This window comes from Python bivittatus, unplaced genomic scaffold (genome assembly GCF_059951505.1).
Source record: "Python bivittatus isolate LINGU-HERP-01145 unplaced genomic scaffold, Pbiv_v1 ctg000080_np1212, whole genome shotgun sequence".
Classification (NCBI taxonomy): domain Eukaryota; kingdom Metazoa; phylum Chordata; class Lepidosauria; order Squamata; family Pythonidae; genus Python; species Python bivittatus.
In genome coordinates, this window is record NW_028277035.1 from 62632677 (window position 1) to 62657266 (window position 24590).

Genomic DNA, 24590 nt, shown 5'->3' on the forward strand with positions numbered 1-24590 from the left:
GCTTGTCTCTGCAAACAGACTTCCTCCAATTGGTTTGTTCAGCATCAGCTGACGTCAGTTACATAAGGCTCGTGATTGGAGGAAGTCTGTTTGCAGACTCAAGCTATTTCACTCGTGATTGGAGGCTAGCAATAGGAGGAAGCCTCTTTGCAGAGACAAAGTATGGACAGTTTTGCAACCGTGCGGTTCTCTCCTCGGCTGACTTCCTTGAATAAGATGCCCTTCAATTTTTAGGGTAAGGATTTTAGAAAAAAGTATCGTCTTACAGTTGGACAAATACGGTATTAATAGTTGATTGATCTGTCATCTCTGTCTCAGTGTCTACATGATGGGAAAAATACATATTACATTTACATATTTCTTCCAGCAAAAGAGCAGGATTTTCTGAGCTATTCCAAAGGATTTATAAATAGCAACATGAACATGTATAAAAGGGGAAATGCCCAGTGAAATTCTGCATCAGTGTATTCAATTCATGGTCACTAAAAGTAGTTGCAATGGAGAAAGATTAAAAAGGGTTTGTATTTGTGTTGGTGCTGCTTAGCAATGTCATACAACACATCTAAGCACTAGGGGAAAGGTATGTGGTTAAACTTTTTTAAGGTGTTAATCCAGCCTTCCTAATAAACAAAAATTATTATTCAGTTTTGACTCCTAACAACTACATGAACAATTTTCATGCAGTTTCCTTGGCAACATTTTTGAAGGTGGCTTGCCATTGCCTTCTTCCTAGGGCTGAGACAGAGGGACTGGCGCAAAGTTACTCAACTAGCTTGGGGGTCTAAGGCAGGACTAGAATTCACAGTCTCCTGGCTTCTAGGCCAGTGCCTTTAACCACTACACCAAACCATTAGTATTAATATGTACATTTTATACTGTTTCCTAACACAAGCATCTGATCTGAAAACTGTTTATGAATATAAACTGTAAAGTCTTCAAGTCAAGCTTGCTCTTGCTCCCTAATTCAAAATAATACTTTAAAAATGGGCTGAATAGGTAAAATATAGGACAAGATGTGGCCAGAATTGCTAGTTACGATGGCATGAAAGGTATATATTGGAAGATGGATCTATCTATAGTAACTTGCAGTGTGTCCCATGGATATATTGTGCCTTCAACTTCCTTTCTTGCATCCTACAGGTATATGATGAAGCCTTCCATGCCCTCCACAAAGAGCTTCCTGACGTGACTACTTCTGTTTTTAAAGAAATAGAAACGTGGATTGGCCAGAAAGCAGCTGAGGAAGCCCACCAATCTAAGCAAAAGCCACTCTGAAACCCTGTGTCTAGTGGTTGGGGTACACTGGGAAGGGAAGTTCTTTTTCTTTTCTTTTTTAACAGCCTCTCTTTGAGGGGAAAAGTCTTATAGGGGCTCCTGAATTAAGTTATTTTTTACCAGAAATTGCTGTTATCTGGTGTGGGATGGGAGGAGAATGCCATGATCCATTTAAAGCAGTTACTCTACAAAGGAAAGAGCTAGCAAGGACATCAGTATGGACTTCCCAGCTGGGAGTGCCGTTGTATTAAAGGACTTTTTCAAGTCTTTCACCAAACCTGGTTTTTGGTTTTCCCAAGGAGTTCCTGAGGTGCTGAGGTAACTTTTTATACTGCAATAATTTTGGGAATGTTTCAAAGTTTGGCATCTTCCATGATGTTCCATTTTTACTCTTGCCAGATTTTAATTCTTCCCTCCTGTATTTTGAAGACTTTGAAGCCTAGTAATAGGCCCAAGTCTTTGATAGATATAGATAGGATTAGGAGTTGAGAGTGGAGTCTTTTCACAAGTGAATTCAAAACATCTAACAACATTCAAAACATGTATTCTACTTAGTCTGCCCAAAGGCTTTCTTCCCATACAAACCCCAAAGGGTCTTGAAAGAAGAGGCCGATAAATGCTAGAAACAGCACAGTTTTGCACTTTGAAAGGGTGTAGTTTGGACTCAGACTATTAACATTTAGCCCCAGAGCTGACACCATGGAGGAATGAGAGTATGTAAAATAGTGTATCTAGAAGTCTTAAAGCATTGAAGATACGCTGCTACTTCCAGAGCCAAATTGTTTTTCAATGCAAGAACTGTAAATACTTATTGGGACTGCTTTTTTTGTTACCTGTGTTACAGATAACTTAAAGTATAAAACTGAAAGTTATATTTAAGAGAGAAATAATAAATATAATATATAAAGTTTCTGTAGGTTGCTCAGATATCTGGAGGAGGAATAAAGGAGTACCATATGGAATAGATGCCGAGGCTGCCATTCCTTTGCCTAATAGCTTTTATGCCAGAGAACTGCCTTGTTATATACAGAATGCCATTGCCACTTGAAAACTGGGAAATAAGTACACGTTGCTTTTCCTCTGTTCTCAAATTCCTGCTCCCACTCTGACTTAGAAGGAAGCCAGCCCCTGGTGGCTCTTGGAAGGCAAGGAAACCAAAGAGGAGGAAGAAAGAGTGGGCCTAACATAACTGGGCTGCAAGAATCCAAAGAGATACAGAAATCTTTAACTCTTTACTGCCATCTAGAGGCCGTTTGGATTTTTGCAGCAGAGTTACTGCTAAGAAAAAGGGCTATTTCAGCAGCCGCAGGCAAAGTTCCAAATAGCACTTAATCAGCAGAGAAGGTTACTGCTGAAAATCGTTGAGGAAAACCAATTATTGTATAAGATGTACAGCGAAAGACTAAGATGTGCATGGAGGAATTTAATTAGGGCTACCAGTTCCTGACAACCTTCAGAAGGCAGCAAAGAGGTGGTTTTCTGCATCTCTTTGCTTCCATCTAGTGGTCATTTAGAGTTCTGCAGTCTAGACACAGATTTGGTGCACTTATGAATGGGATAGGGCAGCTGTGTGCAATCTCAGTTTCAACTGATGTTGGGGTTTCAGCCTTAATTGTAACTAGCTACTTAATTAGCTAAGGACAGCAACACTAGAAAAACAATGAGGGAGCTGCCCACTGTAATCAAATACTTGCTATGCAGCAAGTAGCATTTTCATGCAGTTCTTTTGGTGGGAAAAATTCTATATTATTATCTCTTGTAAAATAATCTGGTGAGTCTTTTCTGATGATCTGTTTTTTCATTGTCAGTCCTTACGCATTTCTTGCATGAGACTATTTAGTACAATTTACAGGCTGCTTCAAAATGTATGAATTTTCTCCACTGAAAGCCTGATGCTCTACAGAACTAGGCAGCTGTTTTTCCCAATAAGCAGTAATCCTGCGTGCAACCATCAGGCGTGGTGTCATCATGATTTTGTTGCCTATATATGCTTTCTGTGTAGGAAAGGTGTAATATTTGAAGTATCCTTCAAATATTACAACTGAAGTGGTCGGTGTGAATTGTAAAGGGAAACATGGCCTGATGGATGCTAGAATACAAAATTAGTAATAGCGTGAGATCTGCAAAGTTCTTAATTGACAAAATTACCTGCCCAGACGTATTTATATATCTGGGTGGGATGAGAAGAAGTTGGAGGGGAGAGAATAGTTTCCTTTCCAATTTATCAAAACTTCTATACCTGGTTACTTGGATGTGATTCTTATGTACCCCAGAAATCAAGTAAGTAGCTGATTTATAAGCCCCGAAACATTCATTAATTCACTTGAACATCAGAGCTCGGCAGGTAGCGGAGAGACTAGTACGGCTAGTAAGTAACCCAAAGACAATGGGGGGAAAAGTCACCTTTCTAACCTGTGCTCCCATTTTTAATAAGATCTTCCTGAGGCATTGCAAAAAATATTATACACTGTCCTGAAAATATGGCGTGTCTTTCTGGAAACCTGTTCTCACCCTTAGAGGACTACACTAATGGGTGCAGCTACGCAGGTCTTAGAATCTCTCTGGCTAATCTTCCAGTTTTGGAGTGGGAGAATAACACAGCATTAATCTAGAGGTTTTTAACTGAGCCCATGGTCTGTAATGCAGAGTTGCTCAGATTAAACCAGTTTAACATTCCACCTTAAAAAACAACTTTGTATTTTCATGGGCAGCCTCATATCTATCTTTAAGTAGGCTTATCATAGTTGGGATGCAAAAATGCAAAAGATTATTAGATAGCAGCAAAATAGAAATAGCTCTTTGCTGTTATCTAGTGATTATTCTGCATTTCTGCAGGCCAGATATATAAGCTCTACTCCTTCCTCTAATAAACATGTAAGTAGCAGATGGTTAATAGGGCGTGCAGAGATCTGGAGTTGATAGGCAAGATGTGGGGCATGTGAAGTCCCACATGTAGCACCTATTGGGAAAACCGTGAAGTAGCCATGTCTTCCTGGGCTTCTGCCATGGCCCTTGACTCTGTAGCTAAGACCTGCCCAGGAAAAGACTCACTTAAGGTATTCCCAAGAGGCATTACGTGCATGCCTACTCATGCACTGAGTCACATTGTGCCCTTCATATCTGGATCTCTACACAGCTGTAATGCTTACATATCATAAGGGTCTGCAAGAGAAGCTCAGCACGAATAACAGTTGCCTGTTTTGTACCTTCTTGTGCAAATCATCACAGGTGCCTAAAGTGGCAAGCCTGAATTAATTCTTGGTTGTGGATTTTATAGTTCATTCCATAGCACAAAAGAAAGGTTCTGCACACCACATTTGAAGAAGCTGCTGTAACTTGAGAGGAAGGTCCTTCTCCCATTCCATGAGCAGGACTGAGGATGACCTAAAGTGTCTCTTCGGGGGGGGTTCTTTAGGCCTTAAAAAAGGGGGTTCAGCTATACTGGGGGTATAGCAAGAGACTGTATACAAATGGAAACAAAAGGGTTCAAGGCAATCATGATAGAGATTATTCTAAAGATGTACAGGTTAGTTTAATTCTTCACCTGTTCAAATTTATTGGGATTTCAGCTATAGTGAAATAAATCTAGACTAGTACTGCTTGTTCTGGACAGCAAACACTTAAAAAAGGAAACACCTACACGTAAGGCAGGATACAACTTTGCTGGTTCCTTCTTACAGTGAGAAGTTCAAAGATCAGTGCCTTTGAATAACTTCGTTGAGGGAGTATCTGCTGCAACTCCTGAGCTCTGAAGCAATATAGAAAGAAGTATTAGAAAGTATATTCGGCTTTCAGCAGAGTCGTGTGGACTAGAAGATAAGTCTGAAATAAGAGACGGAATCACAAGGAAAGTGGGAGTTACCATTCAGTTATTTTGGCAGAGACACATCTTTTGGGGCAGTCCTGCTCCCCTAAGACCCATAATGCTGCCCACTGTCCCAGAGTCCAGTATGCCTCTTTGGCTTTTATCTGCCAGGAAGCTTGTGAAAGAGCAGTTGACTTTTGCCAAATGAGATCCAACCCCTACTGTATGTGAAATCTTAGTTTTACTTTTTTTAAAAATTGCCTAAATAATTATAATTTCTTAGAGTTTAATGTAAATATTAAAAGAGGCTTTTAATTTATTTGAAAATTAAGTTGGAGTTCTTATGTAAACTACATCTTTTGCAGTTGCAGTTAAACTTACCAAGTCTAAGCTAGTTTAAATAAGGAACTGGAGAATTTACTATGGACAGGGGAGAACAGGCCTGTAACTTGGGGAATGGCTGGTAGTTTGCTCTCCCTAAACGTTCTTTGCCATCCCTTAATGTCAAGTTGGCATATACTAGATAAGATCTCTCTCTCTCTCTCTTTTTGCCCCCCCTCCCCCCATTGCTGCAAAATGGTTCTGAACAGGACCAGAGGTGGCTAGGTTTCCATGGGATAAAAAAAGAAATATGCTAATCTGCTTTAAAGCAGCTGAAGTACTCTGGTACTGTTCTGGTTTAGAGCTGCACAATTTCTGATCTACCCAACTGTAGCATAGCCCACACAGTGCTTGACAGCTCCTTTATTTCTACAGTCCTGCAAATCTAGAAGACTCCCTGATGGACCTCCATACACAGAGACAGATGAATTGAATTTGGATAGGTAGGGTATAAGGTGTATAGGCTGAATCTACTGTAAAATCTACTTACACTGGAAGCAAAAGAGTTAGCAAAAGTTAGGACTATATCAGCTCCAAGCCACTGTGCTGATACACCAACAGTTTCCCTTTGAGTGCATAATTCCTCTGACAGCAATAGTTGTGTGTAACTAACTATATCACTACCATATGCAACAAATGTGGCATGACAAGTTACCTATTCATAAGATGTTTGGAACCATGTTTTATAATGAGCCTGCTCTTTTTATATTAGTCACTCTACCACTTTGATGACATAACCTTACCAAAATACTTATTTTTCCAAGTAATTTCTGATTACTGTTTCTTCTTGTTTTGTTTCTGTGCTCCAGTTTACTCAGTACTATACACTCATATATATATATATATATATATACACACACACACACACACACACACTTGAAACACTTGTACTTAAAGCAAGGAGAAATGTATAACTTAGATACTTTTGAGGGAAAAATATATGAACATTAATAATAAAAGATATGTTTTCCGAATATGGCTTAATTGAGATTCTTTATATTCATCCAAGTATACCAGGAAGTTCAGAAATAAAGCTTTTTATACACATGGAACAGTAGCCATGCAGTCTATTTTTGATACATAACCCAGAGCCTGCACCAGGCATGCTTAGAATAGAATCGATAGGGATATCTTTTTCTGTAATGCCACATTCTGTCCTACGTGGATGTTTTGGCTTCCTAGCAAAACTCAGCTGTTTTGAAAAGCAGGATGGAATGGTAAGGAATCAGTATGGTCTGTAGAACTGTAACTGCATGTTTGAAAAGAAAGACTATAAATGACAAACTTCGTTTTCCATTTATTCAATTTATATAGCTGCCCATCTCACATACATGACTCTAAGCGGCTTACAATAAAATAGATAAAATACATAATATAAAAAATAAAACAGCAGCTGAGCATCATAAAATGACCATCAATAAAGCCAAGAGATAGGCTCTATCACACATCCAGGGCCCCAGGTCCAGGCACAAGACCAAATTTTCCTCAAGGATCTTACAAAAGGTCAGCAGGGTTGAGGCTAACCTAATTTCAGAGGGAAGGATGTTCTGAAGGGTAGGTTCCAGAGCAGAAAAGGCACTCCTCCTGGGCCCCGACAGCTAACACTCAGCGGACAGACCTGCCAGACCAGTTATTCCTGCCCATGAAACTCCTTTATTCTTGCACCACCTCTATACCTAGACTACATCTCCAGCCTGGTGGGAGTGCCTGGGGATTTACTATTTCCCACCTTCATTCCATGCAATTCAGAAAGATACATGTAATAAGTTCATTTATTGAATAATAAAAAGAAACCAGCTACTGCAAATCTAAAAGATGTATAATAGGCAAGAAGTTTATCTTCACCATGGACGAACCTCATTAAAAAAAATTCCAAAAAGCTTAATAAAGCAACTCAAGTCCCAATGAACCAAACTGAAATAGTCCACTTTTGTGCGCGCGCTCTCACACGCATATATCTATATGAATATGTATAAGAAAGGGAAATGCAAAAAATCAAAAACCTGCTTCAGCCTTTCTTCCACAAACTCCAGCTACATGGCCAGGTACAAGCATTCTTAGCAATGGCCATGTGAGCTGAAAATAATGGCAGTCCTTCAGAATAACCCATTTCATTATTTATATGATGAAGGCAAAGAGAACAGGAGGGAAATAGTTGGCATGCATGCACACTGTCCAAAGCAACCTTTATAGCCCAGAATAGTCACCATTCTGTAAAAAAAACATTTTACTCAAAATCCAGTGTTTTTTAAAGTTGATTGTGAGATCCAAAAGAAAATTGAACATCCTTCAAAGTGATTTTGCATGTTGGTCCAAAGGCAGATTAAACAGCAGATACATCCCAGGATTCAGCTTTTAATAACTGAAATGTACAGACGTGCAGTCTTACAATCACTATGTGTGAAATCTATGCATAAATATTTCAAAATGCTAAATTCAACTCCAATCCTCTTTCCACTAGAAACAAAGCTCCAATTACATCATAATCGAACTAATGCTAGCAGAAAGCATCATTTGCCCTCTGTGTTCTTCCAACTTGCTCAGCGTTTTTCTTCTCCTAGCTGGAACAGTTTTTCTATTCCAGAAATATAAGATGCGGTCTTGAGCCTGAAGCATGGAAGCCAATACTGTACTTTCAGCAGCTTTAATCAAATGCAGTTTACACTGCATTAAAATAGTTTGTTTTATCCTTTGAAATGAGGCATATGTCCCAGATCTCATCAGGCATTTTTTGCATAGCAAAAGTTATTTTGATGAAGCCCTGCCTATTAACACCATAGTCTTGCTAAGCAGAATACATCCAACTCCTTCAGCCATTCTTGATTTCCCCTTATTTTCTGGCTGAACTTATCAACAACCTCAAAAGTACACTCTTCCATATACTACATCAGAGATCATGATGCAGGCATTTTCCTCTGTGCTCCATATCAATTACCTCCAAAGAAAAAGAGCTATACAAAATGACACTTGAAGTATGTCACCTACTAATGTCTGATAGTTCAGCAGTTCTGGGACAAATTTTGAACATTTCTATCAGGAGTGGGCTGCATACAGTCCATGCTTACTTGCAGCTTTATGAAGTTCTGCTTTCATCTACCTCCCATCTTTTTTCTGAGCATTCAGGATGGCTTACAGAGAGTCCTCCCTATGTCTTCACATCAACCCTGAAAGGTGAGGTGAGCTGAGAGTCACCAGCCCAAAGATAGTTACTGAGCTTGGCTCAGATGGGTGCTACCAGCCTCACCTTCCTGGTCCAACACCTTCACCATTGTACTGTACTTTCTCAGCATAGTTGGCTGGGACCCCCCAACTCTCCATAGTTCCCATGCTGCCCTATCAATTTGCCAATTACTGGGTTGCAGAGGATCCTCTCACAGGTTCCCTCTTCACTCCCAATGAAGAAACTCAATTGTGTGTATTCCCTATTGCCATTCACAACAAAACTGCAGCACTATGGAATTCCTTTAATGAGAGAAAATAGTCTCCATTTTCTTCATAGCAATCTTCCAGGAATTTAGGTTGTATGTAAAGGGAGGATTATTGGTACATATATGCAGGCATGCATACAGCATGTGTAGTGGTATGCAAGCAGCTCTGCAGCACACGCACACCTGACCTGCCCTGGTTTCTATCAACAGGCAACTCACCTCTCCCCTCCTCTCCCAAACCAGCAATTTCAGACTTTGAGGGCCAGCAGCACCTGACCCAGGATGGCTTGCTCTGTCCTTTAGTGGCCAAGATGCCTCAAAGGGAGCTGAGAAGCTGTCCCTTTCATCCCCACTTCTTCTGTTTTATATATAAAAGAGCAAACAGGGTAGCATGACTAGTGTTGGTGGCACCTTTAATTGTGAGGGGGCAATGAAAACTACACAGGAGAAAAACAAGAGTTCTTAGGCTCTGTTTTTGCAGCTTCTCAGATCTCTGTTACATCAATTCACTCTCTGGTGAGTGGTTTGCATGACAGGGAGAGTTAAATGATTCAGGGGAACTAGCTTAACCCCAACCAAACTCAGGACTTCTGTGGGCTAAATCCAGCCTCCTCTTGACTAGTGAAGAAAATCTCCAGCCCTCTGGGCCCAACCAAGTATGTGGTACCAACAGGACCTGTATCTATGTTCAGCTGGATCAGACCTACACTTGATTTAGTCCAACACTACATCATCCTCAGTCAGCACCAGATGGTCCTGGCAAGTTCCTAACATGCAAAGCATACTGGTAATGGCCCTCTCTCCTCTGTATTCATTTCCCCCCCCCCTCCCCACAGCATCTGGTACTCAGGAGTCTGCTTCATCTAAAGAGAAAAATCCAGGTTTTAGCCATCAAGACTAATGGACATTGATTGGCCATCCCTTATGTTTTTAAAGCTACTTCAAGTAGCTAGCATCATCAAATTTTGTACTGATGAATTCCATAAATTAATTATGCATTATGGGAATAGGTAATCTCTGTTCATTTTTCACAGACTTGCTACTGATCAGTTTAATTAGGTGGCCCGAACAAGGAGTATGGCAAAGCTCACATTTTGTCCAAGCTGCTTTCAAGACAAAAATGGATAGTTATATTGGTTCCCACTTTTCTCCAGACCAACCTCTACTCTGTTATACTCATATTACCCTAAACCTTTTATCTGTCTGGGATTTGGCAATTAAATTAAACATGTTTGTAGATTTCTGCATTACAGGCAGTGGGAAGAGATTGTTGGCTTTAAAAAATATTCTGAGGTAAGCCCTCCCTGAAGCTTAGAGTTTAGCCAAAGGGTCCCTAACCTAAGTAACACGTGTCCCCTTCTCTAACATTTCAGCGCCTTTTTTTCTATGCCCAACCCTACTGACAAAGTGGTCATTGAGAAGGAAGAGCATGTAAGCATGTATGCAAAAATGCAGAGGCGTTCCCTCCCCAAACCTTAAAGGAAATAAGAAGATCACTACAATCCCATTTGCTGATTACAAAAGGATATAAGCATATTTTTAAGTGTCATAGTGAAGAAAAATAATTGGCTACAAAACTGAGTGCAATGAAGCCTTGCCAAGTGTGGAAGGAATTAATGGCCATAACTAAACATTTCATACTTGCTAAGAGATGGTTCCTAGCCAGCAGAAGAAAAAAATCTTTCAGCATTTCCATTGCTTTCAGAGCGTTTTGTCCCTGAGCAATCCTGAGTCTTGTTCAAGTGCTAGTCCAAGACAGCTAATAGCAGAAAAGTTCTGACCTTATATTGACCCTGGTGATACCCAAAGCACCAGCTGCTCGATTAAGATCTACTTCCATAACAAGTGAAGCTGCCCACACACACAAAAGCGGTGGGGGGGGGGAGGTGTTGCTATGGTTCGGCTGCTGCTAATTGCTTCTCTTCAGAATCAGTTTTCCTCATCAAGTAAAGGGGTGTGTTAATTGGCTGCCCTTGACCAACTGTTGGCCAGCATTCTCGGTCAGTTTTAGAGGGTTACAATGGAATATTTAATCTGTAATAATCCTGACACAGAGCACTTCTCACAGGCCTCAGGACAAAATCAGCCACAATCATTTTGATACCTGTCTCTGGTTGATGGACTCTCAGAGACTCTGCAAAACAGCAGCAGCAGCATTTTTTAGGGCAGGGCAGGGCAGGGCAGGGCCCTGCCTGAATCTGACACAGCTGAAGACAGAGACTGACCAATTTTGTGGCCTGTTTGTGAATACACACACTCCCTCCAACAGACACTCTACTTCTAGAGATCCTGACCTATGCATGTGCAATGAACAAGGTATGCGCCATTCTGTTCCCCATTTTACCACTCTTCTGACAAGTGTGGATTTAAAGAGTCTTTTTATGTTTTTGCATGAGTCTCTCTCTCGCACACAACCATTCGCCTGTAATATTGCTGTCCCAGTTGACACCAACTGCCAGTGAGGAAAAAGTTAAAGGAAAATCCTCAGTGCTGAAGTCTGCTTCTATGCATTGAATGGCTCCTACACTGCAAATCAATATGACATCCAGCATAAATTCTTGAGGAACAGCAGCTTGGCTAATCTGAGGAGGAGATAAAGCCCATCTATCCTAACTGTATTTTCATAGTATGCAATGCAGGACCCAAAGGGACAGGACATCAGAAGTTTTGGGATGTTTGTGACAGCCCAGACAAACTCAGTCTTATGCTCTGACTTGGAAGTGAGGTAAAAGAAGGCCAGGCATTCTCTCTATTGCCCTTTCCTTTCACAGATGCCATCTAATTATGCAAACAGCAAAATTCCATCTGTAATGACAGAAAAGAAGCAAAGAAAGACTCTAGAGCAGTGTTTCTCAAACTTGACAACTTTAAGAAGTGTGGACTTCAACTCCCAGAATTCCCCAGCCAGCATGGAATGCTGGGAGTTGACGATCACACATCTTGAAGTTGACAAGGTTGAGAAACACTGCCCTAGATCCCTTAGACAGGCAGCACCTCTAAAAGCAATGACTGCTCAGTAAATATAGTTGCCATCCTTTCGGTGGGTGGTGACATTGGATGACAGATAGAAATCTGCCTTTCAGTTGTCTCTAGTATTGCACCCCCCTGCTGGGAAAAGTATCACCTGCTGCATTTCTGCCCATTAAGGCAATTTTCCTTGGCCCAGAATTTCTCCATTAATTATCAGAATAGCCATCCAACTTGGCAAAGACTTATTCTCACCCTTGTGTAGACTTGCACAGGGCTCCCATAATCTGGGCTGCAAAGTCATCTTTCTGCCATCAGCAGTTGTCTAGATCTTTGCACCAAGTTATGGTGGTAGCCTTGCCCAGGGGCCTCTTTTGGTAACCCTTCCTTACCAAACAGTACAGAACCACACAATCACAATTATCCTACTCCTATTATCCTATTCAGAGTGCAGTGTGGGGCCATCATTTTTGGTACACATGCAAAAGGGCATTAAATGCATTGGCTCCATCCCACTCCCCTGTGCATTCCCAGTTGCTTTAACTCAATAGGTGAAGGTGCAAATGCACACATTTCCCTGCCTTTATGCTACAGCATAGAACACGGAGAGTCAGGAGCTCTCTTATTAGGGGAAAGAAAGAAAGGCCCAAACTGCTTAATACAGTGTTGTCCAAACTTGGCCACTTTGAGTGGACTTCAACTCCCAGAATTCCCCATGGCTGGCTGGGGAATTCTGGGAGTTGAAGTCCACTCATCTTAAAGTGGCCAAGTTTGGACAACACTGGCTTAATAACATTTCACATCCAGAGTGTATTTGCTGGACTCACTGTGAGCAAGCAAGTATGGGTGTGTAAATGTGTTTAAAGCCTTTTTCGCCAGGGTGAAGAAATCTAATTTGCTTTTCCGGGATGCAACCTTAACATGAATTGGTAACAGAAAGAGCATCCATGCAGTCAAGGGTTGCACTGGTAGCCATGTTACACGTACCAGTTGAGTCTGTCAGCGCAGCTTGGGACTGCTCTGTGATCCCCCAAGCAAGAGGCAAGGGCCTGACTTCCAGCAGCCAGGCAGCACCATCTCTCTGGCTCCTACAAGAAGGTGGCAATGAAGAGGGGTGGCTGATGTTTTATGCTTTAGGTTCTCGGCTTTTCAAAGGAGCTAGGTGGGAGAGAGGTGCGTGTTACAGAACTGCCAAGAGACTGCTGACAGATATATGCAGCTAGCTAACATTTCCCAAGGTCTGTGATATAACAGTCACTCCCACTTGGCTACGTTTCCTCATGAATTCCTTCCACATGGCCTCATGAGAACATCTGTCTGCCTTAAAAATCCCATAGTAGGTGTGTTGTAAAGTAGCTGGAATCAGTGGCCAAGGAAATACTTCCTGCAGATACAGCTCCCAATCCTGAATACCAGTTTAAGTCAAAACAATTGAACAAGTAGCATTAAGCACGTAGCCTCAGAAGAAAAACCTGAGTGAGGCAGGGCCTTTATAGCAAACAAATGAGCTTTTGAATTCTCTGGTTATATTTTAAACAAAGTGCAAGAATGGGGAAAGTTATGTTACCTAATGTTGACACCACAGAAATTACCTTTAGCCCTGGCTTGAAGATAAAATGCAGGAGAAATAGGTAGTAAGTCACAAATGTTCAGATTTGAGCCCTAACAGATGGTATACAGGTTGAGATCTTAGGACTGTTAGGATAAACATAAATGATTGTTCCCCCTGCCTCCCTTTTTGAAAATATAATGAAAGAATTGCCATTGTATGGATTTTTGAATCCTTTTATTTAGTTTCTGCTACATGTTTTAGCACAAAGCAGCATCTGCTGAGTCCCCTTTTGATTATAGGTCTAAGTGTTTCACCAAGTTCAAGTAGCTTAGTTACATAATAACTACAAGACTTGCATTCAGATCAGAACAAATGAGATGAAAATACACAGTCTACGTGACTGTGTAGAATCTCCCCTTACTTGATACTTGGCCATATATCCAGTTGAAGTCCACACATCTTCAAGCTGCCACGATTGAGAAACACTGCTGTAGGGTACACAAGAGTACTGTATTTCTTTTTGTAATTATTACCAAAGGAAATTAAATAAGTTGGACTGAAAGATAATTATTGATCTGAAGTCAAAATACTAATGGCAAAAGAAGGATTCAAAATCCATTTTTCCAGACCATTCTACTATATTTTAAAATCTTTAGAATATTTATGTATAGGTTTGTAAAAAATAATTCAATTGTTCTATCCCGTTATAGCTTAATTTTCTCCATACCTCTTTTACTAACATAAAATCCCATGCTTGCACATGTTTCACTGCATTAATAAATAACTAGCACTTGTTGAGGCTCAAAAAACACTTATTTAGGTGTCAGTTCTTGCCACTTTTCTGCATTAACAATTTTATATTTAGATCAGCAGTACAAGAAGATCCTCTTGCAGCTACTATCAGTCCAGATTAATAGCCAATCACATTTAAAATGTCTATTTTAAATGTATTTAAATATTCAAGCTGAGAGAAAAGGTATGAAAAAGTCTTGTAAGAAGGGAAGGGAAGGAGAAAGAAGAATATCCCCCACAGCTGGAACACCTGTAACCAATTATGTTTTAGGAACAACAGAATAGTTGTGGTCTTGTCAGTAACCCCACAAGCAGTACTTTCATGGTCTGGAAGACTTACAAACTTCGCTGTTGCTTATTCAAAGTCAGCCTGCTCTCCCTAGCTGTCAATCACAGAGTAGAAAATTAGTAATCACTAATTAGTCAATAATATATGTCAGGATCAGTATACTGGAGCCTATGTCAGTGGTGTTAAGGTTGCCTTTAAAAGACGTGGGCTACTTCAGAGAGCATACGCATCTTATTCAGAGCCTTCAAGACAAAATGCATAAAATGAATTTTGGTAACGAAGGCAAGGCTTAATTGCTTTGGACACCCATGCCATTGCTATTATGATGATCGGAGTGTTTTGCATGAATGTCAAGCTGTACTGGAGAGAATGAGAATGCAGAGTCAGCATTTCATAATTAAGATGCAAGAAGCAAACTATTTTCATCCTCCATCCATGGACCTGTCAGAAACAAACCCTTGCAACTGATTATTTCCATAACCATACACGTGCTCTATAACAAGGCCATTAAACCAAGGAAGATACTTGCCTCAAGTAGAGCAATCTGAACATCATTAAGGGATAAAAAAGCATCACTTGTTATAGTCCTTGTATTAAAGGTCATGGAGGAAAGGTGGGGAAAATGCAGTTGGGATAGGTCTCAGGCAAGAAGACAGTTAGGAAGGGCAAACATATAATTGGTGGTGAAGGACTGCAAACAATGGATTCAAAGGCAAACACAACCAGCTGAGAAGGATGGGTTGTTTTGTGTTGGTTTTTAGTTTTGGAAGTTGTTTTTTGGTTTGGCATGCTGTGTGAATCCAGGCAATTGTGGTTTATTCAATAACCTAATTAAACAAAACATGGCTAAGTATGATCTGTGACTCAGAACAGAATCTAATTTCCCAGCTCATCTGAACCATTTCCATTTGCAGCTATGGAAACTCACAGCTTTTCAAACCAGCTTCTCATGAGATGATAGATTAGAAAATTAGATTCTGTCATTACATTTGCAATGTATCTTGAAATGATTAATAGAATTCCCAAACTCTAGGTGAGATTAGCTTTGCCCATTCTACTGCTCTTCAGCTGTGTGGATTTCAACTCTAATCATTCCCAGCCAGCATAGCAAAAGGATGCATATTGTAAGATTTGAAGTGCTGAATATCTGGAGGGCATAAGGATGTGACAGGTTGACCAAAGTCATTTAAGGAAAAAGCTTTAAATATAATTGATCTCTAAAGAAGAAATTGCATGCTCAGTAAGTTTTGTAGCCAAGGAGATTGAATGAATATGGTCATAAGTGTGCAACGTTCTGGTTCACACTCTGTCCTAAGCCATAATGTGATTTGTGTTTAGTAAGACCATGCAAAATGTTTGAAGGGGTGCTTTGCCAAGTGCAACAGCTTTCTCCAGAAGCACTGACACAGCTTTCACATGCGGCCTGTCCATGCAGAGACAATACTTCAGCTGGGACTTCTGGCCAAATGCACCTATGTTCATGCAGACACCCCTAGTTAGCTGCCTCTGCATCTCTTTTCCTTCTTGGTAATCATTCCTTGACCTTTGTAGTCCTGTTAAAGGCTGTGGCCTTTTTTTCCTTTGTGGCCATTTTCTCTTATTTTGGGTGCCTAGATTCAGATTTCTAGGTCTAATTATATAGAAACTTTGCCCCTTATAGTTGGTAGTCCACAGACCTGCAATTAAGGTATATGAGCCTTGTGGCTAAGTGCCCAAGTTGTTTTATGATGAAGGCTCATATCCTGAGCATATCCTTTGGCTGTCACTTTGGATAATTCCTTCCTTCCCATCTCCACTTCTCTAGCAGGCTTGAACTTTCTCAAATACCCATTAGGTAGTGAGGATGGGGTAAGGACATTATTAGAATTAGAAACCAATTTCTTCCTATATTTCCTCTAACTGCAAAGAGCCATTCTGAATCAGAAAAAGGTGAGTTTGAGAGAAGAAAAATTGTCTTTGTTCTTTGCCTTGTGAAATAATTTTTTTCCTTCAAGTTCTTAATTCTTCAACATTAATAACACAATTGTGAAAATGCAGAGAATATTGTATTTAATTGACTGTTTTGAGGAAGGAGTGGATTTAGACTTCTGCGAATTGTATAAATGTCAGTGCTAATAGGAACTGTCTCATGTTGGAAGCACCTGGCCATTGTTTATGTCTACATATGTTATGCCTCCATTTAGATTCTGGCTTGCTTTCTCCTATGCTCCAGAACAGCTACAAGATTGCATTCTTTGGGGAGACAGAACTTTCTCTTCAGAGCAGGTAAAACTCTATATTAGCAACAGATTTTATACAAATGGGACAATATCTGTCCATGCAAATGGGCAACTGTTTTAAATAAGAATGTGTTAGAAAATGTTTTTCACTGCTCTGAAGCACCTTGTCACACTGTCAGCGCCTACTTCACTCAAAGCTCTATTTTCCTGGGACCCTTGCAGGCCCAGGAAAAGCAGCAGCTTCTCTAAGGAGGTGCCGGCAGGTGCAGCATGGATCCCGTACCTGAAGCATCTTTTGGCTTCATCCTGGCACACTGGACCACCTTACTGGGGGGAGATTTTGCTGCTCCAGAACCATTTCTTCTCCAGCAATTTTCAGTGCCCTTTTCCTGTGTCCAGCTGAAGGCCTTTCCTTTTCAGCCACACCACAGCAACAGCTACTGACAAAAGGAGCTGCAAAATTGGTAGCATGTTTTTTTTTAAAATCATCATAGCTACCAATAGGCTTTTAAGTAGAATAATGATGGCTTGGTGGCTTTGCAACAACCTCCTTATAGCATCTGCTGGGATTTTTTCCCCATGCAACCACACAATAGAAATAGCAGAGAAACCTTTCTCTGCACTGTGTGGGGTGTAAGAGGATTTTTGATGCTTCAGGTACTACAGTAGCTTGGGGGTAGGGCAGACTACTACTACTCTCAAGGTGCTCCCTGTTGATTCTCTAGATTCTAACGTCTGCAAGCTTCAGAATGTTTTAAAGGGATTGGGAGTAGAAATAGCACAATGTAGAAGTGCCTTCAGATACCATTCAAAATTCACACTTTTTAAAACGTTTTAAAAGTTTGTATGTGGATGATGTATACATTTATAAAATAATGTACCAAATAGCATATATCTGGCAAAACTGCAAACAAATGCATTTGTTTGAGATAAGTGCATCAAAGCTATACATGTTTTAATAAACATACTAAACCACCAAGGAGATCTCAGCCCCATTTTTCTCACTTCTTTTTGAGGATCTCATCCTCCCACCATTTTCTCCATCTTCCCCTTTTCCACCCATGCACTCTTCTGTGTGACCTCCCATTTATTTATTTCACATTATTTTAATGCCCACATTGGATATGAAAGCATGAGCACATAATTGATTAAAAAGCACTGGGTTTTGATCAGCCCTAAGTCCCTCTCCATTCCTACTGCAATGCGTGATTGGTGGAGGTGTTTCCCACTGGCTGGTGACATGCTGGAAGGGACGGCAGCAAAGCCAGAGGAAAAAAACCCAAGCACTTTGGCTATCATGATTGGCACATGTACAAATCAAGACAAACTCATCTAGCAATAACCTACCATGGATGCCATATGTGCAGGATAGAGACTGGCAATGGGGGTCAGCAAATTTTTACGCCAGTGTTATTTTAACTCAGAAGTGGGGGGAAAATTAGACAAAGATCTCTTATTTGTTCTCCACTTCCAGGAATAATCAAGTCCCTAGCTTGACTACAGGCAAATTGTTCTCACAGATTAATTCCAGGTCAACCACCACTTCAGATGGTAGGCACTACCATCTGAATTTGTTCAAGATTGTGGACACTACACACACACATGCAAAATACAGAATCTTGGATCACATCTGAAAACCCAAATATCTTGCAAAACTTGGTTATTTTACAAGATTTTGAGAGTTTTGAAGGGTTGAAGTCATTACCTAGGAGTGTTGTGAATGGTAAGGCAGCCAGAATGTTATACTGACAAACCTTGGAGTAGTCAAACTTGTATAGCTTTGGTGAAGTTAGAATTAATTATACCCATCAATTCTGGGCTGGAGACAAAATATTCAGCTAAGAAAAATACTAGTCTTATTTCAATTTCCCTCAGCGTTACTTTTCCCTGACAAAGCCAGGAAAATATGATAAAGCTTTGTGATTTCACTTTTTCACACAAAAAATTTTTTTAACCACACAGGAGCAAGTATTATAGAATATGGGCATTCATGAGGCAAAAGACTGAAATGATACAAGTACTATATAGATATGTTTACTGCATGATCATTGTTGTAAGTATGGAATTAAGTGATATCAAAGTTATGTATATAAAGCATTTGCCCAAGCCACCATAATCTTTAAATGGTAACCAAGAAGGGTATTTTATGCAACTTCTGGCAATTAAACGCATGCCATCAGTATCCATTACTGTCTAGTGGAAGATGGCATCAAGTTTGAGTCTTGTAGTATAAGTAACATGCGGCTCTTGCCACATTCATTTTTAGTATTAATGAGGCACAGGAAAAGCAGATCTAATGAAATAGACTCTTTATTGCTGCACGCATGCTTATATATTAAGCTTTTAAATATATAATTATATTGCCATTCTGTAAAGCTTTACATTCTCTTTATTTTAAATAACAGAGGGTTGAGTTAAAGTAAGACCATAATAGGAAGTAGTCTTACATCTAAACTTTTACAATATAATTAATAGCCAGGAAGACTATACCAATAAATAGAAATCCATTATTTTCATATCTTCTTTGGATTTACAGGAGGTGATCTTTCACTACATGTTAAGTAGATACTAGTCTGTTTTTATCCACAGCCCTGATTTACACAAGGGCAACAAACAAAATACAAGACAGAGCAAAGGGACAGCTCATCAAGGAGCTGAATTCTGAGAAGCAGCTTCTAAATTCAGTCATACTGGAAATTCATTCTGCATTTACTTACCATTCTCAGTAGTATGAACAAAGCTTTGTTCGGCCACTTTCGCTTCCCATCTAGAAGTTAACCAGATGAACTTCACTTGACAATATTTTTAAAAAGTCTTTTTACTTAGAGAACCCCAATGGCAATTACCAGTACTAATTTCCTGTGCTTATATCATGTTAGCTTTACTAGATATTGCAAGGAAGAGGAAAATACTAGGAGCTTAAAAAAGCTCACTGTGCTCTCTTTCTTTTTGTTCCAATAATTCACTGTTCATGGAGAGAATGAAAACAGAAAAAGAAAGTAGTTATGTTTTTTTTCCAGTATGATGTCCATTTATCCACTAGGGGGGCCTTATAAGTTGGTACAAGAAAGATCCTATAATGTTTGCCAAAGATGTTTGCCAAAAAAAAATTTCAAGCAATCCAGCATTTAACTTCCCATTTCCCTAGTAAAATGCAGGAAAAGAAACATCCTGGCCAGGCTTTTATTTATGGTTCCTGAATAACAGACTAATTCCATGTGTTTTTAAATAAGCACCATTCCTTTAAGAGGTACGCTTCCCTTGGCATACTATTAGGAAATACACATCCAACTTCTTGACCTTAGGTGTAAAGAGGAATCAGTGCATGGAAAACTGTAGCAATTAGAGTCCCACATCACATTTGCCAGATCAATGTCTCACTAAAGTTAATCTACCAACGCAACTGCTGAACACTTACTAACAATATTAGTGTAGGAATAATAATGTCTCACAAAGTCAGGATAATCCAGATGAGATTTAGCATGTTGTCAAATTTCTTTCTCTAATAATGAGGACATAATTCAAGAGAGGTAGGGGGGCACAGAACCCTGGCTGATCTACCTAGTGCTCATTTCCACATTAAGTGCTGCATTTTTCCTGTGTTCACCCTTCCCCACCCCATCTCTCTCTCCCACAGCTACGATGGCCACAATGCATTTTCCATCTATCATCCATATTAATGGGGGGAGTAACAAAGGACACACTGCACACTGGATAGTGGTGAGACACCATTTACTTACAGACTAAGATCTTATTGACCAGAGTCTAAGTTGCCTCTTCTCTGCCCAGTGTGTCAGGATATCATGATGCAGATTATGAAAGGTCAGGTAGAAAACTTCACAACTAACGGTAGTTCAGGGCACTTCTATGTCTCTGCTGTGCTGCTCTGAACCTAGTCATTAAATTACATCTCATGAGTATCTGTATACACGTTAGATTTAATATATACAGAATGGGGAAAGAGCACCCGTCCCATTTAGGAAACCTGACGATTAACTACATATAGCCAGCCACAACATCTGCATACACAGGGATGTGTGGCCCCATACCTCAGTGCAGCCTACAATAGGATATTGTTAAATTTTCATAGACTGTCACATATGTGACCTTAGTGTGCACTAACCAGAATCAAATTATGTATATCCTAAGGTATTGCACTGTATAGACTATGCCATGTGAGTATGTTCCCAGATGCCACTGAATGTGTCAAAGGGTAGAACTGGTCAGCATGAAGGTACCTCCTACCCCTCACAATATTGGGAACTGCACAAGACTAATTTATGCTTCCACTGCCAAAGGGAAACAATGCTCCATCGGTCCATTATGGAATCATGCAAGTACACCACACTCACTTATACATACACACTCCATGCTGAAATCTGTAAATCATTTGAGTGAAACCCCAAGTATAGTAAAATCAAAGGAACATTACTATTGAACAGATATGCAGACATGCTAAATCTCCATGTCTCAATGTCCCCTACAAAAGAGCAGGAAATAGTGGGTGGCCAAGTGCTTTTGCACCTAGTGGTGGCAGAATCTTTTATTTCAAGAAGCACAAATGAGAATTTTTTAAAAAAGTAAATGAACTTGACCACCTGATGAATAAGGCATCTGGATGAGAAATTAAGGATCTGCTCAGTTCCAGCTGCATACATTTGGAAGAGAAGTTTGTAAGACTAACAGCAGGCAACTTTAGCTTCTACTGCACCAACCCAATATTCTTATAGTTCAGTAAAAGCATTTATTTATTTCTTTACCCAGCAGGAATGCCCATGTACTGAAGGCTGGACCCATTTTCACTGGGCTTTTTTGTACTGTAATATCTGGTTCATTACATAAGAGATGCAAATCATTTATCATCAATGTAACATACACATAACCATGTTTTCAAATCAGAGATTCTTCTGGGGACCTGCTTCTTGGAAGAAGAAAAAAAAATCCAGATACAGTAGTCAGTAAGATAAAAAAGGGGGAAAACTTATTTAAAGCATGAAGAAATGAGAAAATTCAAAGAGAGAGAAAAATATGTGAATTGCAGAAATTAACTCTGAACTGATACTTCATATAGTTACACAAGAAAATATCCCAGATTAACATTCAAGTCCTATGCTAGCCAAAAGGTTATCCAGAGCTTCCAATTTTTGGTTAGCTTCTTCAATTGCACTGTAAGTTTGAACATTGCTGGTTATGTGAAAACGGATGTCGTCCACAAGAGGAATAGAGTCTGTCTCCTGCCGTTCCTCCACTGCGTCAGCATTCTCTTTCACCGCTGCTGCAAATTCCTCAAACTCCACTAACTGAAGAAACAACAGACAGATGAGAAGATGGATATTCAAAAGAATCTTTAACAGACTGCCTTCACTTATACTTTAATTGGCAGCAAAAGTATGTTCTCATCCAGAGTGCAGAATCCTGCAGCATACAAGTGCAAGTCAGCTATCCCTAAAAGCTATTGTTTTCACTAGCCTAATTCTGCTCTGAGGAGGAGGATCAGAGAAGCATGAAAAATGTATCTTAAAAATACGGCCTTCTAATACTGTAACAGGAACAACAACAATATAGTGATGGCACCTTTTAAAAAAATTACTCAGGATCTTGGGATCAAACCATGACCCTTTGGCCTTTTAGCCAGACTGCTTTTAAACACACAGCTTCTCACAGGGGAATGTTTGCAGCCTCACTCACATCATAGTAAGTATGTCTCCACCTCATGCTTCTGTTCTTGATAGCTTCTTCCAATAAGCTATAGCAATAAGATAATTCTTATTAAGCAATTAAATAATTCTTTCAATTCTGAACTCTGGGGAGATTAGCCCAACACCTCATACTGGTTTGGAGATTAGAGGAACAAAGAATCAATTATTGGGCCTAGGACAAGCAAAACTGGGCCATGCTTGTTCCTATTAAAAAAAACATAGGTGAGGAACTTTTGTATTAATGAAACTGTTAAAAAAAAATTGGGTGTATTTTCACAGACAGGAAAGAATTTCACACCTCTCTCAAAGCCTGTTAACCAAAGAATGTTGCAACTTATGTGGGAGTGCTAATTAGAACCATTTATAAAATCAGTGAATTGACTAGGGTCCAAAACACTTAGGAAAAACTGGTGCTTGCTATATAGATATTCCATATTCCATAATCAAGTGTGAAATCAGATAGGAAGAAACAAGACAATTTTCTTCTCCTGGGGACAAACACTAGTATGGATATCAATGTATATAACCATACAATGTACTACAGGCTACTTAAACCACAATTCAAAAATGATTTCTCCATCGATTTAGTTAGAATGATTCAAGTAGCTTTCTCTATATGTTCTCTCAAAAGGTTCAACATAAACTCAAGGTTAAAGCAACAGGATATACATGCTGTGCACATGACCTAAGAATATATATGGTAATTCATACTCTTTTACAAATACCCTCTTGTAGCCTAAGCTGGTCCGTGCGACCAAGATTTAATATATGAAAAATACAGAGCAAATACTAATAATGAAGCCAGTGTTGTTGTTTGTATATGTAAATTTGAACAGTTATTTGCCATATGGCAAAAAAGTACACATCTGGGTACTTCATAAGCTGGGTATAAATAATTCAAGATTGGTATATATAAGGTGTTCTTCTCCCACAATGCAAACTGTGTCAGCCCATCTCATAAATACTTAGGATGAATATCTATTCACATGTTACATCTCCATCTAAAAATATCAACAACTTGCTAAGCAAATCAGGCAGACAACTGGTTCAGACAAATCACTTCAATTTGCCTACCACTTCACAAGTAATACAAAGTACTTCATATTTATATTGCATATTTTCAAAATATTATTTTAATACAGCAATCATATAAATCAGGATGATATTCATTCCAATAGTAAAGATTTTGGACTAGAGGGTTTAAGCTAAAAAAAAAAAAAAGAGTTAAAAAGGGATTTCCAAAGAAGGAAAAAGCCCGGATGTGCTGTGACTCCCTAAGTGACCACTGCTGGCTGGATAGTATAGCTGTTAAATTAAGCTGTTACAATTAAGCAATTTTAATTCTATATATTGTACTTTGTAAGCCACCCAGAGTTTCCCATTGGGGGGAGATGGGCAGAGAATAAATCCAGTGTATAAATAAATAAATAAATAAATAAATAATAGAGACTTTATAGCCAAATAAGGACAGTCTCATACACATTCTTAATTATACCTACTCTCACATATACGGATATAACACAATTGCCACGAAGGTTCCAAGAAACCTAGGGATTAAATTAGCTGTTCTTATGAACTCATTTTGTTCATGACAAATTTAAATCACTTCAAAAAAATTCCTTCATTTTATGAAGGTTTGGCCTGGGGAAATTAAAACTTATCAAGTATTGGTTAAGAACACAGAATACCTTCTTACAGCAAGTGACATAATTGGTTCTTTTAGACCAGTTCTGTCTAGTTATTATTAGATATTAATTCAGTCATTATCTTTTTTCTTGGCCTTTTGGTGACTTTTTTGGATGTATAGAAACACGCATATACAACTATATCACCACACATATTTTGAGGTGGGAAAAATAAGGAATCTGATAGCACCTTAATACATGTTATTAAAAGGTATAAGCTTTCATGAGCTGCAGCTCAATTCATCAGATTATTTGTTGAGGGGGGAATATCTATGACAGGTTTCAGCTGAAGCTGGCAATGTTAGGATTTTTGTTAGTGGTCATCTTTTTCTTCTATTTACTCCACCTTTGATGGGACTGCTTTAAATTTAGGATTGTCTTGCTCCTGGCTAAACATGATACTTGTAATTGTATATAATATCTGTATTGATAAAGGGGTTTTTTTAGGTGAAGAAACAGCTTCATCTTCATGGCAGAGTTTTCACCTTTCTCACTACA

At 39.4% G+C, this 24590-nt stretch overlaps 2 protein-coding genes across 6 annotated transcripts in view; one reads left to right on the forward strand and one right to left on the reverse strand.

Annotated features, from left to right (window-relative positions):
• The window catches only part of MGLL (monoglyceride lipase), a 98025-nt gene extending 91688 nt beyond the window's left edge, over window positions 1–6337 (forward strand). For both annotated transcript variants that reach the window (XM_088134257.1, XM_088134256.1), the window contains exon 8: window positions 1141–6337. In XM_088134257.1, the coding sequence (XP_087990383.1) occupies window positions 1141–1275 (135 nt within the window). In that variant the 3' untranslated portion in view covers window positions 1276–6337. The remainder of the gene's footprint in view (window positions 1–1140) is intronic.
• A 404-nt stretch (window positions 6338–6741) lies between these two features.
• The window catches only part of ABTB1 (ankyrin repeat and BTB domain containing 1), a 44477-nt gene continuing 26628 nt past the window's right edge, over window positions 6742–24590 (reverse strand). For all 4 annotated transcript variants that reach the window (XM_025172472.2, XM_007437120.3, XM_007437117.3 and 1 more), the window contains one exon: window positions 6742–22008. In XM_025172472.2, coding sequence (XP_025028240.1) covers window positions 21802–22008 — 207 coding nt within the window. In that variant the 3' untranslated portion in view covers window positions 6742–21801. The remainder of the gene's footprint in view (window positions 22009–24590) is intronic.